The following is a 19,100-nucleotide window of genomic DNA, read 5'->3' on the forward strand; positions in this document are numbered from 1 at the left end:
TAACATGTGATGTTTCTATGGGCAACCAATCAGAAGCTACTTCTTATTTATTTACCACCCTCTAGAAGATAGTAGACAGGATCTGATTGGTTGCCCATTGCAACATCACATGTGAAGTAGAATACATATCTTAGGAGTGGTAAAATATTGAGTTAACCATAGCATCCATAGTCACAGACACACTGAGTGGTTGAACTCCAAGCGGGAGATGCATCATACCTTGTATAAAGGTAAATTTAAAGGAGATAATGGGCTTGTGTACTAAATTGTGGAGAGAATGATAAAGTACCAGCTAATCCTAAGTGCCATGTTTCACACATTTATTAATTTGTTTTAGCTATTTAAAACTCATTGCCTAATTAATAAATAATATTGTTCCAGCTCCCGTCATATGTTTGAAAAATGACAGTTGGAATCTGATTTGCTGAAGAACCATTCATCATACACAACAAATTTTTGAAGGCAAAAACTTGTTAATAAAAAGGCCCCCAAATTTGAGTAATAATAGGTTGGTTGGTACGTTCACTCCTGTCATGCTTTAGCACATACAATACATCTCCAAATAAGTCAATATTACATTTAATTACATATAATAAAAAAAAAAGTTCTGCTTTTCTTTAATGTGGTTTACAGTGGACCCTATATCATTCTCCGTGTACTGTATATGTCCTGTATACTGTATATGTCCCTTATATGCAAACCTCAGATATAGCTCCTGGTACTACTCTATGACAATATTTCTCTCTCTCGCCCTTTACAGTTCACTGGTTTCCTACTAAAATTACAGAACTGGACAAGTGTCATCATTTGGAAACAAAGTTCGATCCAGACCTGGATTTAGATCACCCGGTAAGAAATAAATCTTGTTCTATTCCCTCAACAGCTTCAGAGAATGTATGTGTGCGTATGGAACAAGGGTTATCAACAGGGGTTAAAGTTCGGAGGAACGGGTTGGAACTGAGCTCCACCACCTGTAATGATGAGGTGAATCTAGTTCAAACTCCACCTTGACCCTGCACAGTAAATACAAACAGAGGGGGGGGGACGGGGGACGGGGACATTACCATTGGCCCTAATGGAGGTAGAGAAGAGACGCTAATTAGGCGGTACAGGGAAATGAGTTCCCCCACCTCTCCAGGACCACTGTAAGCCCAGCTTGTCAAGACAATGCATATAACATGCACAGTTCCCTCAACCGATTATTATCATCTTTTAAACCTTCTTTGTATCCTTACAATCAAATTGTGTACTTATTGCTTTGGAGCCCCTACAGTGGCGGATCCATGGGTAAACACACACCTACAAATTTTAGACGCCACATCCTCCCTCTGCTCCCCAGTGTCTCATCTCCTCCTTCGGTCCGGCTCCACCTCCTTGCTCACTGCATACCATGACAGACTGTCGGTGAGTGAGGAGTCAGAGCTGGTTGAGAGCTAAGTAGGAGATGAGGCACTGGGGAGAAGAAAGAGGTCACACCAGGGATGAACTGGGGCTTAATATCAACCTTGGCCAGAGGCGGGACTGAGTGGTTGGCCCAGCTGCAAAAATAAAATTTGGGTCCTCCTTCTCCACTCCATCCCGAGTTCACATTATACCAAACAGCAGTGGGTGACAGGGAGAGGTAGAGGGTGACGTAATAAGGCAGTGGGAGACAAGGGTTGACAGCAAAAGGCAGGGGAGCAGGGAGGGCACTGGGTAACAGGGAGAGGCAGAGGATGACAGTTCATTGCAGGGGAAGACAGTAGCAACAAAAGGCAAGAGGGTGACAGTGGCCGGAAGGGAGGCAGAGGGTGGTAGAGAGAGAGGATAACAGGGAGAGACAGTGGGTGGCAGGGGTACAAGCATAATGTCCTGCATGGTGCAGAGAACAGGAGGCATGTAGCTTGATAGGGGCAGAAACACAATGGTATCTACTGAGTCTCTTTGACAAGGGCCCCTGCTCTTTGTGCCCTCCAAGTGTGAGCTGCCTTTAATTCACAGACAGCAGTGAATGGGAAACATGTACAGTGGTCTTATTAACTAGAGCAGGGGTAGCCAACTCCAGTCCTTGAGAGCTACCAACAGTTCACATTTTCCAGCTCACCTCACATGTACACAGGTGCACTCATTACTTACTAACACATTTTAAAAGATCCACAGGTGGAGCTAAATACTTCACTTGTGATTCTGGCCCTTATTCTGATCGGTGCGGCCGGATCCGAATATGCGGCCAGGACCGTGCGTGCGAAACCCTGCCTTCCATACGGATCGCCAACTCCGTCCGTACGCGGCAAGAAGCTGTCCGAACGGACCGCACGTGTATTTTTCATGGAATAAGCCTCCTCCATCTCAGGGAACCTCCCCCATCATTCGATGGTCGCAGACCATCGAATGCAGGACCGAGTGGTCCACCAGCTCCCGCAACCTCAGACCACACGGACATTTTTCCGTGCAAAAGCAGGGATCTGGGCGGGCAGCTAACATCCGGCGATGTCATATGTCCGCCCCCTACACGTGCGTCACGGCCGCATTACCATACGTACACCCAGCGTTTGCATGGGAACGCCCATGAAACGCGGGGCGTATGCATATGGTAATGAGCCCAAATAGCCCTTCACGCACCTCTCCACCCCCTGGTCGGAGTGTTCACATTTCATGCGGGATTTGGCCGTACGCCCCGCTCGCACATGCGCAGAGACGCCTCTGCACATGCGCAGACACAAAACATCGGCGGCACGAACGCACGCGGATATTACCGCACCAACCAGAATAAGGGCCTCTTTGAGGAGACAACGTTAACTGTTGGTAGCTCTCGAGGACTGGAGTTGGCTGCCCCTGAACTAGAGGCAGGATATATCTGTGATCAAAAGTGCTGATAGGTGGCAGAACTCTTACATCAGCTGGCATAGAAAAGTTCAGCCCTACAGCCCTACAGTAAGATACAGATCCCTCAGGCAGTGGGCTCCACCCTGCTCCCTGCACTAGACCATACATCTGACAATGCTCAAAATGTCTGGGCAGAAGTGGGCACCTTAGACCTCAGTGGTCCCAGTGCAATACACCTGCACCAATGGTAGTTCCGCATCTGGCCCTGTCACGTGCATGACAAGGGGGTGTGGTCACAGCTCATAGGTGCCTGTCCAGAGTGCCTGATGGTTGTACTGCTTGACCAACCTTGATCCCTCTGTCTGGTAGGACCCATCAGGCCATTGGCTTAGGTCTCAGCTACTGTATATGAAGTGCCTATGGAGAAGGTGTGTGTGTGTTACAGGGAGCAATGTGAACCATCTCTCTGGAAATGGAGATTTGAGATGATAGTGCCAATCTGCTGTGGTTACATGTGTTGTTGTCACGGCTTACCAATCGCTTAATTGATCATTGTCCTTATCTTTGACAGGGTTTTTCTGACCAGGAGTATCGCAAAAGGAGGAAGATGATTGCTGACATAGCCTTTACCTACAGGAAGTAAGGAGACCAGAATAAAGTGGATTGAATATATACTATATATATATATATATATATATATAGCAAATTGTGATATAAGAAGACTGCTGTGAAAAACATGTGTTCCTAACCATAAGGCACATTAAGAAAATCATTTAACTTTGAGTAAACAGCACATTACCAAGGGCTCCCATTAAATAGTATTTGTACAGTAAGTAACTGTAAGCTCCATGAAGTTGTGCCAGTTCTCCCCCTTTCCCCTACAGATTTAAAAATGGGCTGCCTATGCCAGGGCTCAGGGCCGTCTTAACATTAGGAAGGGCCCCTGGGCAACCTAGTTCACTGGACCCCCCCCCCAAATTAGTTTGCCCAGGAGCCCACAGTCACCTCCCCAACCCTCACCTCTCTGGCTCCGTGCGGCAGCCAGTCAGCTTCCGGCGTAATGTCCCTTACACATAATTCCCCTCGTAGTGCCCCTTAAACATTGCCCATATTACTGCCCCTTACAGAATTCCCATACTGATTCCATATAAGAGGAGAGACCTCATTGCCACGTCCCTCTATCCCCACCACAAACACCCTGTCCCCCAACATACACCCCATAACCCTCTATCCCCACCACAAACACCCTGTTCCACCCACAGACCCCCTATAAAGCTTTACTCACATATACACCCTAGTCCCCCTGTTTGTGCCACATTCACTCCCTATTCCTCTACACCACTCCCAATTACACACCCTACTCTTTCACTGTCCCCAACATACCCATACCATCCAACACCAGGGTGGTGAGTCTGGACCTCTTTTAGGTTTGTTATACTGGAGCTCGAGCATGGTCCCCCTTCTGATGGCCACAACTTACCAGCACATTGGGAGCCGGGTGGGCGGGATGATGATGTTAGCTGCGGCGGCTGTGATGGCTGTCACGAGAGGGGAGCAGTGCCGCGGATCGCCCCTGCGCGCAACATCTGACAGTGGGGACCCCCCAGCTGTCCGCTGCCCAGGCGCTCCCAGTCCCCGCTGTAACAGTGCACTAGTGTGTGCTGCTGCGCCTGCTATTTAAGATTCACATATCCCGCTGGACCGCGCTAGCCAATAGGCGCTCGCGGTCCAGCAGCCACCAGTTGATTGGCTGCTGGACCGCAAGCGCCTATTGGCTGGCGGTCCAGAGGGAGACGTGAATTTTAAATAGCATCACGTCTCCCGCACACAGCGAGCCGCGGTGGGAGCTAGCGGGGGAGATGGAGCGGGCGAGCTGGCGGTGCTGGGACGGCTCCGGCGCCAGGATAGCTTCCATCGATTCCCGGACCCCGGCCACCATCTTTCCCATTGGGCTGGGCCGGGGGCCCCTAGGTCCTAGGGCCCCCGGGCAACTGCCCATCGTGCCCAATGGGAAAGACGGCACTGCCAGGGCTACCCCATACACTATTACAAACTACTACAAGAATGGTGACAGCCAGTGCAGCTATATACATATAACAGCTCCTAATAGTGTAGTATATAAGTTCGGGGGTGTTCCCATCCCCATCTTTATGCACCCTTTACAGTAAAGAAGTACCGACTTAGATGGTACAAAAACCACTTGTCAATCACATTAAAGTGATCACAGCCTGGTCTCTGGAGATCAGCAAATGTCAGCAATGATTACTCCACATGCATATGTAATTACAAGGCAGAAATAGAGCAAGCATAACGTGTAACACACTTTTAATAACACCTAAAGGCATATTAATCTGTAAAACACAAAGGGATGGAAATATTAAATTACCCTAAATAAGAAAATAAGCATAAAAGTCGAAACATGTATATGAAAAAAAAACAATGGTCTTGATTATTAATCAAAGCAACTTTTCTGATAGGACTTACGTGGAAATGTTTGCATTTGGTATTCTCTCATCTGTTCCACTGTTTACTATTAATATAATGTTTCATTATAGTGGTGATCCGATTCCACAAGTGGAATACCTGCCAGAGGAGATTGCAACCTGGTGAGTTAAAGATTTATTCTTCTCTGTGCAAAACACATTCACAACCAGCGGTGGCTCCTACCTGAGTGTAGGAGGGGGGCTGCCACTTGCTGCGCTGCCTGAACTCCGCTGCCTGTGCCCTTGCCACGGCACCTGTAAAATGCAACTGACAAGCACCGGGTGCAATGCTACTGCACATGCGTAAAAACCTGGCTTCTATGGGCTGCACCGGCTGCAGTCCATAGAAGCTGGCTAGGGCTGCAAGGTAAGGCAGCCCTAGGGTGGACTGCAAAATCCACCACTATGTAAAAATAACAACAAGAACAACTTAAAAATATCTGCATATACTGTCAATGCACACAAATCCTGTTAAAAAGAACAATATTGGTAGAGCGCTCAGAAAAAACACTTAAGTACTTGATCAATTGGGCACCACATATAAAAGTTAATTTAAGTTAATTTAATATAAAGAACACATGATTAACAACATAGTATACGACACAAAATCATAAAAATAGCAATAGTAAAAAACAATATTAAAAGATGCACTTAAAAATTAGATGTTGGCCGGACAGTATACTTAGGGTGTGTCCGGCTTGTTCCTATAATGCTCCTATAATGTTCAATTTGTGTATTCTTATATACAACCCTATGGAGCTGTGAACTAAATTGCACAATGTAGGGGTGACTATGAGTCATTTTGGGGAGATGTAGGGTTTAAACTCCATCAATTGTCTTAGATGTCACTAATATAGAAATTATTTAAGTATCTAAAATCTAACAGATTACTGACAGGTGTTGAAATATACTCTGAATGTGATATTAGCGGAACACATACAGTGGGAAATTTATTAAGATCGGATCGCTATTTCACATGGGACGTTGCTATGGCAACCAATCAGAATCTAGAAGATAATATATAGAGCGGGATGTACTAAGGTAAAAATGCGGTAACACCCCCCCCCCCCCACACACACACACACACACACACCATTTTCAGGGGTTTTACCGCATTTTCAAATGTATTAAGACCCAGCTGCCATGTTTTTGGCGGCCAGGGTATCGCCTTTGGGTGGCAATACTGTGTAGAAGCCTATACCCTTTACATAATCCTGGACCACCCACCCATAGGAAGGAACATGTAGTAATAAATGTCATCTGATGTGGAGGTTCCTGCTGTCAACCTCTGAAAATGTTAGTGTTTTCGAAGCTTGTTAAATTTTGGTCCCTAGATCGGCACTGGGGCCTGATCAGCACTGAATTGTAATCAGGAGATATTTGTAAATATCTCCTGTGTCACCTTTATAATTAATGACACTGGCATTAATTTCTACAGAAGTAAGATACAATTTTACTTTTCTAGAACTGTAGGGCTAATGAATGGACCCCAAAGAAACATATGGAACAGTGACGCCACACCAGGGGTGCAGGCCGCTCCTGTTGTTATGTTGAAAGAGTCTCTAAGAGCAGCTCCACTCCCCTGGCGTGAGGTAATCCAGGCATCCTCTCTGAAGACATGCCCCCTTTAATGATGTCAGCAGGCCTCCACAAGGCCGCACAGTCTTTTTGTGGAGCCATGCCCCCTTTATTGATCTCAGCAGGCCTCCACAAGGCCGCGTAGTCTTTACGTGGAGCCATGCCCCCTTTTAGTGATGTCAGAAGTCCTCCACAAGGCCGCACAGTCTTTACGTGGAGCCACGCCCCCTTTAGTGATGTCAGCAGGCCTCCACAAGGCCGTGCAATCTTTTTGTGGAGCCATGCCCCCTTTATTGATCTCAGCAGGCCTCCACAAGGCCGCGCAGTCTTTACGTGGAGTCATGCCCCCTTTAGTGATGTCAGAAGTCCTCCACAAGGCTGCGCAGTCTTTACGTGGAGCCACGCCCCCTTTAGTGATATTAGCAGGGCTCCACAAGGCTGCGCAGTCTTTGCGTGGAGCCAGGCACCCCCCTTTTTTTAAGTATATTTATTGGGTTTTGCAATATAAACAGAGTAAAGCGTTACAGTGATGTTACTATTTGTGAATAAAATAATTAGTCAATTAACAATCAATTTCTACTTTAGGAGAAAAGGAGGGGGGGGGGGGGCATAGAGAATGAGTGATGAAAAGGTTGGATACATACACCACTGTTTGAATAGGCATTCATATGGATATATAGGCCTAGGCACAACAGGACACATCAGACATGTACATATAACTCACTTACATAGTCAGGCTTGGTATGCCTCAAAAGACCTTGGAATATTGTGAAGGAACAAGTTCTCAATATATAACAAATGACAGGAAGTCAGAGATCTAGCACATTCATAAGTTTATTCTGTATCTCTAGAGGTTTAATACCGGATGTAAGGTTCCCATTTTTTGTAAGTATTAAGTTGGTCCTCAACCTCTGTCAAGTTGGGTATGTGTTTGCTTGTCGCCAGACACCCTTTAGTGATGTTAGCAGGGCTCAACAAGGCTGCGCAATCTTTGCGTGGAGCCAGGCACCCTTTAGTGATGTCAGCAGGGCTCCAGCAAACCATGCAGGCTTTACGTGGTGCCATGCCCCTTTTTCGGACCATGCTTGCATTTGGTATCTCTTGGCCACACCAGACATCACTAACCTTGGTGCCACTACTGATAGGCATGGGCGTGCGCAGCACATTTTATTGGGGGGTGCAACACCTATTGTGCATGTCTAAAAACACCCATTGGGTGCGTCTAACACCACCAATCAGGCGTGTCTACCATCATCTATTGGCACTCCCTACAAAATAAAAGTCTCTCAGCCACAACATAATCTCCTGCCTATTTCAGCCAGTTTTTAATCTTCTTATTACTCTTTGTAACAGTTCATGCAAATAAATTCAAAAACATATATGGATGACGCAGGTATGTAGTGATATGACAATGGTCTAGTACAATTAACAATGCAAGGCACACATAACTGATTGGTGAGCGCTTCTTTTAATAGAATACAGTTCTAAAAAGCAAAAGTCTTTGGTAAAAGGTATTGCTGGTATTGCTAGCGGCAGGGAGGTGTTTATAAGGGCGGGCACAGCATTAGGGGGTGCCTGTGCACCCCTAACACTCTATGTGCGCTCACCTATGCTGATAGAGAAGTTAGAAAATTATTAACTAACTATACTATAGGTATCAGCATTTCCATTTAAACAGCTGCAATACTGAACCAATGGTATATAAGCAGAAACCACTTTTCCTTTAGTTATTGATCTGAACAGGATTACATATAAAAAGTTACTGTATTTTATTCTATATCAATGAGGTTGGCTCTTTGCATTCTATCTGCCATCTCTAGCTACTAGATGATAGATGACTGTAAATTATACCCCTTATAAATAGCTGGGAAATAGCAGTTTAGGCCATTGATATGCTAATGTGGTCCTTTTATCACACCGGGGCACAAATCAGGCAACATGCGTCAATATGGTAGTCAGCACCAGGTGATTGGCCTGACATTACAGCATGTAGCCGGCAATGACAACGCGGATGCTACATAATGATTCATAGGTAGATCTTCTCCTGACCTGTGTAATGGGGCCTGCACATGGGGAGATTTGCTGAGAGTTCTGAGCTATGATAGATCACTCAGCAAGATCGCTCAGCACACAGCGCTGTGTCAGTGCTGTGTGCTGAGCGATCTGTCAGGGACAGTGTTCGGTGAGAACACTGGCCCTGCCCGGTGATATTACCAGATTTATCCACCATGCTTGATAATAATCACCGGGTATCGCTATTCAAAGCGATCTAGGGCGGGATGCAGTAACATCCGCAGCCCCTCTCTGCCACACATCGCCGGCTACCACATTGATAATAATCGCAATAACATATGCGATTATTATCATAAAGGACAGCTCTTGCTGTTCTTTGCGATGCACCCCGGCGGCTCTCCCCCCTCCTCCTGCCTGGCAGCCCCCTGTTTAGATGGCTGCAGGGACTGCCAGGCTCCGCCTCCTCCTCTCTGCACATGAAAGAGGTGCAGCCGGGAGGAGGCGGTCACTGGCAGCACAGCAGGTGAGGGGGCAGTGTTGATGCATTAAGAATCCCATAGGCTTCTATGGGGTATTGCCAGCTTGCAATAGAGGACACTGAGTAGCGGTACCTCCAAGACACCATGGCTACAGCGACACCATCAAGGTCAGCGGCCGCAGATAGTCAGTAAGTGTTGGCACGGCTGCCGGACCTGTTCCCAGACATTCAATAGTCCGGGAACGCCACCCTTCCAGACTACAAACACCGGGCTTAATTACCTGACTGTCCGAAGTAATCCCAGGCGGGTGGTAACCCTATGTTGCCCATTCAAGAAAGATTTTGCTTTTGAGATCCTTACCAAATTATCCACAAAGACTGGTAAACGGACATGTTATGTTCTCTAAAAAGCTAAATAAATGGGTGTAATAATGTGAGGCAGGTTAATTATCAGTGGCATAACTAGAAATACAGCGACCCCCCCCCCCCCGACGGAAATATCTGCAGCGCCCCCACCCCCTGTACAATAGCCCGCCCTCCCCCAACCCTGCCTTACCCCGCTGGCGCCGCTGCTGCCGCTGTTGGGTGCATGCCCAGCAGCTCTGTGAGCTGCTGACTATGCCCTTAGCCCCTCTGGCTTCAGGAATAGACACTGTGAGCATGTGCATAGTGTCTATTCACGGATGACAGGGGGACTCCCAATTGCCCATGCCACGGGACACTGTCGGCCCAGGGAGGGATGCGGGAACATCCCCCAAAAAAGGGACGTTCCTGTGATAAGCGGAACAGTTGGAAGGCGCTGTATGCACTGGGCCCACCTGGGTCACATCCAGGTCCTTTCATGAAGGAAAATAGTCACATCTGTATTACTATGGGATAGGCATGTTGAGTGTTGAGGGAAAATAGTTTTTTGAACTTGCAGATGAGAATTTCATGTATTTTTACAAACATTTCTACGAGCAATATAGAGACACTGTAATGTGATCCATAATACTGTAGACATGTTGGGTGACATTCTATGGGATGCGTTTTTTTTTTTTGCGTTTTTTTTTTCGCAAAAACGGTCGAAATCGCATGTTTTTTCATTTTCGCATATTTAATGAGCTGCGAAAATGTGAAAAAAGTGCGATTTTGGCCAACAAATTTGACATTCTGGAAATGCGATGGCTGTTTTTCGCAGCGCATCGCATCCAGATGTTTTCACATTGAAAAGTATACAAATCGCATATTTAATGGTATGCGATTTGTATAAATGTGTCTAAAATTCGCCCAAAAATCAGACCAGGTTCTGATGGGCGAATTAGCCAGAACCCTGCACAGATCATTGAGATCTGTGCAGGGTTCTGTTGGAAAAAAGGGTTAAACAGTTAAAAAAAAAAAAAACAGCGCAGTGTCCCCCGCCAGAGCATAACCAGCCCCGGGCTCATTGAGCCGGTGCTGGTGACATAAAATCACGGTCCCCGACAAATAGGGGTCCCCTTGATTTAATGAAACCAGCACCAGGCTCAAGGTCCGGCGCTGGTTGCCAAAATACGGGGGACAAAAGGATTAGGGGTCCCCCGCATTTCAAGAACCAGCACCAGACCCAACCAGCCAGCAGGGTAATGCCACAGCCGGGGGACACTTATTATATAAGGTCCCGCGGTCAAAGCATTATCCCCCTGGCTGGTCAGCATGGGCAGGGGTCCTGGGGAAGTGAGGACCCTCCAAAGAAGGGGTCCCCCCCTCCAGGACTTACCAGCCCATGCTGAAAGTCCGGGGCTGTCCCCGATGCCCCTGGACGGTGGGCATCGGGCTGATGAAAAATGTAAAAAAAGAATAAAAACTACCCCACAAGTCCCAGCATGCGAGAACCACAAGTCCCAGCATGCGGGGCATTAAAGGGCCCACTGACACTTGTAGTTCCACAGTACAAGTACAAGAAATAGTTAAATAAAACACACACTGACACCCAGAAAAATAAACGTTTAATACATCCACAGCCCACACATACTGATACTTACCTACCTTGAGCCCGTTGGTCGGTCCCTGGATCTGGGGTCCGGGGCTCCAGGGCTGAAGAGTCCGGTTCCGGGGCCTTGGTCCTGGTTCCGGGGCTAGTCCGGGGCTCCTGGGCTGAAGATTCCAGGGTCCTGGATCCGTAGTAATCCTAAGGGGTACCTGAGGAAGGAAATCCTACTCACCTGGTCCCCGGCGACGACCCCGGCATCTTCAGCTCCAGACGCGCTGCTCCCGGCTGGTACCCGCAAATGGACTGGAGAGACGCAGAGATGTTCATCTTCCGCGCCTCTCCTCAGACTGATTCTATTGGCCGCCTAGCGGAGCCTGGTGCTGGTTTCATTAAATCAAGGTTACCCCTATTTGTCGGGGACCGTGATTTTATGTCACCAGCACCGTCTCAATGAGCCCGGGGCTGGTTATGCTCTGGCGGGGGAACCCGCGTTGGTTTTTTTTTATTTTAAGTTGCGATTTCCTGCAAATGTGCGATTTTCAGACCTGCAAATCGCACATTTTCAGGGCTAAAGAAATCGCATCAAATCGCACCTATTCGCACTATTTGGGCTGTTTTTCGCATCTCATTAAATGCGAAAAACGGCCCAATCTTGCAATTTTCAAAAGTGCGATTTACCGCATCCCATAGAATGTCACCCGTTATTTGATGAAATACACTTGCTGGCTGGCCTTTTTTATTTTTTTTGCATTTTTAAGAGTTCCAAAATCACCCATTTGACCCCATGTAACCCAATCCAATTATTGGCTTATAGGCACTAACCTCCTCCTGCACTTTCCGGCTTTCTTGTCACTTTTGTGGGGATACACAATGATTTCTGCACAATCACATAAGTAGGTCGCACACTACAGAATCAATGCACAGCATCCGTAACTTGCTGTTCCTAATGGAATTACAAGAGAACCAGGAGCAGGTTTTACAAAAAATATTCTTGGAAATGCGTGTAATGCAATGTTAACCCTCGAGCCCAAGGAACGGAACCTGTGGCTAATGAAATCAGCCCCTACATGTACAATTCTCCAACACAGTAGATTATTGGCTGTCATTAAATACAGATGATTGTTTTTTACAGGAAGGAAGTTTACTCCACCCTGAAGAGTCTGTACCCTACCCATGCCTGTAAGGAGCACCTTGATGCCTTCCACCTGCTGGAGACCCATTGTGGGTACAGTGAGAACAACATTCCACAACTACAGGATGTGTCCAGCTTTCTAAAAGGTGACACTACAGTGGCAGAAACAAGAATAGAGTTACTAGACAGGGCCGGATGAAGGTCCACGTTGGCCTGGGGCTGTAAATGTTCACATGCCTATACTGAGAAAGGGGAGGAGCTGTGACAAGTGCTGTGTAGGTGTGACCAGAGACATGTGGGTGTGTACCACTAGGGAGGCCAATCCTGGGATTTGAATCCCGGGGATTGAAGCCTCCAATCCCTGGATTCTGGGATTAGCTCCCCCAAGCAAAATTAACTTTTTTTTTTCTTTTTAAAGCCAGGCAGCGCTGAGCACCTTAGAATATGGCTCATATGCTGTCTGTGCTGACAAGCACGGTGGTGGCGCCCGGCTGTGCAGCGTGACCCCTGACATCACATCACACTATCCTGAACCCGGACACCCGGCCACATGCCAGCTGTGCAGCTCCCAGCCCACTGGAGATGGTCAGACAGTCCTGCTGCTGCCTGTCACTACCACCTCCGTAAGTGACAGTGCAGGGCTGGGGGTTTGGGGAGTATGGGCAGGGGGGATAGGGAGATTGCCAGGTGGTGTCATTTTCTTGTCATGCTGGACGAGGGAGGGGGGCGTTAGCAATGCACTGCAGTGCGCATTGTTAACAATGGGGAGTGTACACAATATCACTCAGAAAGCCCTTTGGGGCTTAAATATTATTTCAGTCCTTACATGTTTATTAGAACAGCTCTCATTTGTAACACAAATAAATAGAGTTGGTGTTGTCCTGGATAATGGCCTGACACTTAAACATCAGGTGTCAGCCACAATCAAATCCTCATTCTTTCATCTGAGAAACATAGCCAGAATCAAGCATTTAATTCCCTCAGAAGACCTTCCTAAAGTCATACATGCATTTATATCATCACGACTAGACTACTGCAATGCTCTCTACCTGGGTCTTCCAGCAAAAGAATTGCACCGCTTGCAGCTGGTACAAAATGCAGCCGCCAGACTATTAACTAACCAGCCCCGCTCCTGCCACATAACTCCCATTCTCTACGCCCTTCACTGGCTACCTGTAAAATGGCGAATCGTTTTCAAGATTGGCTTACTCACTTTCAAGGCCCTACATGACCAGGGCCCAAGGTACCTGCAACAGCTGCTGATCCCTTACTGTCCTACTCGATTACTACGATCCACTGAAGAAGGACTACTAACAGTACCCAGAATCTCCCTGAATTCATCTGGGGGTCGAGCTTTCAACTTTGCTGCTCCAACTCTGTGGAACTCTCTTCCTCGCACAGTGCGAGAAGCGCCCACTATAGAATCCTTTAAAAATAGACTAAAGACATACTTATTTACTCAAGCGTTTCACTGACATCTACTGTTAAGTTTGTTTTGTATTTCGAGCTGTAAAGACAATGTGTGAAGCACTTTGAGTCCTATTGGGAGAAAAGTGCTATATAAATATCATTATTATTATTATTATTATTATTATTATTAAATAATAATAAATAAAAAAAACGCCACTAAAGTAAATGTTAAGAAAAGGAGCAGTGCTCCACAGTACTGTACATCATGGCCCAGCTTTCCATGCCTATCCATTGTAAGCTACTGCCACCTTGTGACAACAGTGTATATTGCAATTCACATTGGTAAAGAAATGGAAATTGAGGCTCGGTTAATTAAATTCAGTTTTTGGGAATTTATTTTTTTGTCACAGGAGTGGGTTTTTGTGGGCCCCGGCTGGAATTCTTGAGAACTCACCAGATTGGAACTTGGAAGTTGTAATTTAGCATGTTTTTTTTTTATATTGCTTGTGCTTAAACGAAGAAAGTGTGAAGAACCAGTATAGAGATTGGTGTGACCCAGAACAGGGACGCAGAAGCTAACATGCAGGGATCATCACCAGGAACCCCCGCAAGGAAGTATGGACCCCTGCGGCGCCTGACCTGCATGTTGCGGCCCCCTGCCTTGGTTCTATAAATAGACGGGCACTGGGATGAACTGTTGTAGGTGGACAAACTAAACGGAAGAATACACCAGACTGAGCTAACTGGAGTTAAAGACTGAAGAATAGAATTTGCAGAGACATATCCAGACTGAGCAGACTGGAGTTGAAGATTGAAGATTATAATTTCCAGAGAATTACCCGGATTTAGCGGACTGGAGATGAAGATTGAAGATTATAATTTCCATAGCATTAACCGGACTGAGCAGACTGGAGTTGGAGATTGAAGAAATATAATTCCAGAGAAGTAACTGGATTAACCGGACTGGAGCTATAGACTGAAAAATATAATTTCATGAGAAGTAACCGGATTGAATAGACTGGAGTTGAAGACTGAAGGACTGTACAATTCCAGAGGAGTAACTGGACTGATCAGACTGGAGTTGATTCAGAACAGCCGTTGGGAGTTCAGGACACTTCTGCAGATAAGCTGAAGGATAGTGTTGCACTGGCGTAACACCAGTGGCGTAAATTCGCCCCAGTTTCCCGGAGACAAGATAAATATTGGTACACCCCCCCCCCCCACACACACACACACACAGCACATTATATAAATATATATGTATACATGTGTGTAAGTATGTATGTACGTTATGTATGTTGTGTTTAATATAAAGAGAGTGTGATGTCCATGGTCCTACTAGAAGGGGAAGTCAACCACAGAAGCGATATTGAAGGCTTTCAATTAACTGATTTAAATTTGCAGGGGAGGAGAGGTGCCCCCTTGGGTGCAGGAGCCCCGGCGGCAGATGACTCCATTGCCTCCCAGAGTTACGCTTCTGCGTAAAACCCTTTGGTCAATGTTTTCATGAGACCGGGCAAGATGGCAGTGCCCAGCTGAATGCTGTGAACCAGCGGCGCCAGCTGGCGCTGAGGAGATCAGCCACAGGAGTCTGCAAACGATTATGCACCCGCCTGTCAGATAAATGAACCCCAAACAGCAGCACACATCGGATTGTCTGGACAGGTACGCATCTGAGCTGCCAAAATGTGACCGCTAATCGCTCCGTGTATGGGGCCGTAGCATACCTCCCGACTGTACCACTGATCGCGCACAGCGTCTATTCCTGCAGCCAGAGGGGCTAGGGGCATAGCCATAAACTCACAGAGCTGCTTGGCATGTCCCCCCCAGTGTCGAAAATTGGGCGTGGCCTTGCGACAGCACCACTTTTACAGGCCACACCCCTTTTTGCTAGGCCACGCGCCAAAATTCTGTCCCACGGCACTAAAGACAAATGTTGGGAGGTATGCCACAGTGATAGCATTGCATACTTGCCTACTTTTGAAAACTAGTTTCAGGGAGATTATAGTTGGTAGTAGAATTTTGCACAGCACCCCATTGAGTGGGCGTGTCATGCTCCACTTAAAGGGCATTTCTAGTTCCATATATGGAGAGATTGTGAAAAGAGATTGTGAATGTGGTCCCTAGAAGCGTGGGTGTGTACTGCTACATCTGAGGGGAATCTTTTAAAATTACTTAAATCCAATTGTAGATGAGCCACAAAGCAGTTAGTAAGAGATACTGTACTATACTTGGTAAAGTGCTGGGAAATGGTGCTGATTATTCAATGTAACTGTATCTCTCATTCCTTTTTTCCTAAAAAAAATGTAACAGTGTAATATGGGCTAGGTGGAATGAGGGAGATTGATAGATTAATAAGGGAGAGAGGGAGATTGCTGCTATTTCAGGGAGTCTCCTGCAGAATGCAGGAGGGTAGGCAACTATGTAGCAAAGACAGAGAAACAAGATGACTCTCTTTTTTGGGGCACTCTTTCTTATTGATAGTATTAATTATCTGAGTATTTCTCGCGATCTCAAGGTACTATGTGGGTCACTGTTGGGACAGACTATGCATTGGGACACTTAATCACGTCAAAAAGATAAAAATGTATCAGTTTGGGATGCTTAATGTATCATAATGTTTCTGGATTATTACAATCCATCGAGACATCAATTGCTCCCCACTGAATTTTATATACATGTGAATCAATTATGTGACTCAATAATGTGAACAGTGAGAATCAGAATACAAATAAATATATATTTTTTGGGTTTTTCTTATGCAATTAAAAATGGCGAAATATTTTACATCACTTTTGTCGTGGCTGCTTGGGTATTTTAGCTTATTATCATTTGTCTGTACATTTATGCGAATAATTCCTGATGTCAGGTCTAAATTGTTTTAGAGGGAAGAAAAAAGGCTCGCTGTCCAATACCCCCAGTGGTCCTTTTAACTCAGCCGTGTGTCACTTATGGACAGTGAACGGAACTGAGGGATAACCACTATGTGGGGTCAGGGCTAGGCAAGTGAAGGAAGATACAGGGATCTGCTGTCACTGTCAGTGTTCAGTGGCGCCCCTGTTGGTTTCCCAGCGCAAGGGTTCACCCTCTGAGACCGACAGTGATGAGAGTCCCCTAGCGGTGGAGGAACAGAGACAGCAATAATTATATCCAATTAATCTCACATTTATAGACTTCAATATTCCATATTATGCTGCCCCTTTCAGTTTCTCACATGTATTCCTATCAGTTTCTCACATGTATTCCTATAACAATCCTGTCAAGGAAATATAGCTATAATGAGTTGCCTTAATGCCTTCACTTAAACATTACAACAGATACAGCCAAGTCCTTTCCACATTACCAATGCGCTCTGTTAAGCAAAGTATAGGAATATTGCATGCATCTGTCTCTTATCATATATGCAACTTAGCCTTTAGATGGTCAAACCAACTTCCTCTCTCCGGACACAGGATTAAAGATCCGCCTGGCTCTTTTCTCCCCATGTGCAGCAGGTCACCATATGTAGCGTGGAACTCGCGTTTCGCCCTGAACGAATGGGCTTGTTCACCCACGTAATGTGTCCCCTGCTGATCTGTCTTTTATAGCGCTATATTTCGTGCTCCGTTTTGAGAGCCGGAAGTGACGTTCCGGGATCTCTCAATACGTGGCGTCTGTTCATTGAGACGCCCGCTGTCACTCACTGACTCTATGCGGCGTCATGGATTGTATGTATGGGGGGGACCGTCTGTGCCGTCTCCCATTGGTAGCTGTCCGTCTCTACGTGCTGACGTGTACTGCCTAGGCTTATTCCTCTAACGCTAGTTGCCTAGTGACATATAAACATGTCTGTAATACAGCGGCATCTATTCCCATTGGTGGCTGTATTTTTCTACGTGCTGACGTATGCCTCCTAGGCTTGTACTTCTAACGCTAGTTGCCTAGTGACATGTAAACACGTCTGTGTCACAGCGGCATCCATTGCATTTTTCTGCTGATTAGGACCTGTACGGTAGTGTATATGCTTTTTAGAATGTAATTTACTCCACATTACTTATGCCTTCTATGGCTCCTATGTAGCAATGCATGGCCCCATGCGTCACTATCACCCTCCCATTATTAACATGAAGATTTGTTTTATTGGGCAAGATGTACTAAGCCTTGAAAAGTGATAAAATGGAGAATAATAAACCATCAACCAATCAGCTCCTTCCAGCCTGTGACCTGTTAGTTAGGAGATGGTGGTGGTTTATCACTCTACATTTTATCACTTTTTAACCTTAGTACATCTGACCCGTTGTTTGTAATTAACTTTGTTTTGGAATTTGAAAAATAATCCCTAAGAGAAAATTCAAATCTGTGTGGCAAGCTGTGAGTTATGACAACCGGAATTGTTTGCTGTCTTTTTTTTTCAAGCACTTTTTTTTTTCTGTGAATTTCAGATTTCTGGATGGGTGAAGGGCGTGGGATGGGTGCCATTGCCAGAGTTTGAAATGCCACAGCAATAGCAATTTGTACCCTTTGTCTGGAATTGAATTCCCCCATAAAAGCCTTATGTGTGTAAAAGAGGTTGAGAAACGAAAACATTATAACTGCCCTCGTATTGTTTGATCTTTGGGGTAAATTTGCTTAGATCGGAGTTTTATTGAAGATGGGATGTTGCTATGGGCAACCAATCAGATTCAATCTATTATCGTCTACAAGGTACTAAATAAATAAGAAGTACTGATTGGTTGATATGGGCAACATTTCATTTCCAATAGAACGCTCATCTTATTAAATTTACCCCATTGTATGAAGCCATTACTCGGAAGTAAGTTTAGATAAGTTTTACCCTTGGTCACGAAATAATTTGTATAAAAATAAAGTCCCTAAACATGTCTGTAGGTTGGGAGCCTCATGTTTATCCTGTTAGTATTTGCATATTAGACAGGGTTGCTGACTTTTAAAAGCTCCTCTCCAGGAGAAGCCCGGAGAGGAGACTTTCAGCAGGAGCTCGGGGGCGGGGCTTAAACATGACATCATTAAGCCCCGCCCCCACGAAGGAAAGTTACTCAATTTGCCTATGTCCGTGGAGGGGGCGGGGCTAAATGACGCGATTATGATGCTTTAGCCCCGTCCCCTCCCCGGAGATCTGCAGACATAAGGTAATTTAAACACCGCGATCAGGGGGGGAGCCGCAATCAGGGGGGGGGGAGTGGGGGTCCCCCAGGCAGTGTTCCCTCTAAGCTGTGCGCACGTGCGCGCGCACACAACTCGACGACCGTGCGC

General features: G+C 46.1%; 1 protein-coding gene across 1 annotated transcript in view; it reads left to right on the forward strand.

Annotated features, from left to right (window-relative positions):
- TH (tyrosine hydroxylase) overlaps positions 1 to 19,100 on the forward strand; it is a 92,236-nt gene that overhangs the window by 32,896 nt on the left and 40,240 nt on the right. The window contains exons 4-7 of the mRNA XM_083165579.1: positions 761 to 849; positions 3,377 to 3,444; positions 5,361 to 5,411; positions 12,441 to 12,586. Coding sequence (XP_083021705.1) covers positions 761 to 849; positions 3,377 to 3,444; positions 5,361 to 5,411; positions 12,441 to 12,586 — 354 coding nt within the window. The remainder of the gene's footprint in view (positions 1 to 760; positions 850 to 3,376; positions 3,445 to 5,360; positions 5,412 to 12,440; positions 12,587 to 19,100) is intronic.

Source organism: Crinia signifera, chromosome 11 (genome assembly GCF_055691185.1).
Source record: "Crinia signifera chromosome 11, ASM5569118v1, whole genome shotgun sequence".
Lineage (NCBI taxonomy): Eukaryota > Metazoa > Chordata > Amphibia > Anura > Myobatrachidae > Crinia > Crinia signifera.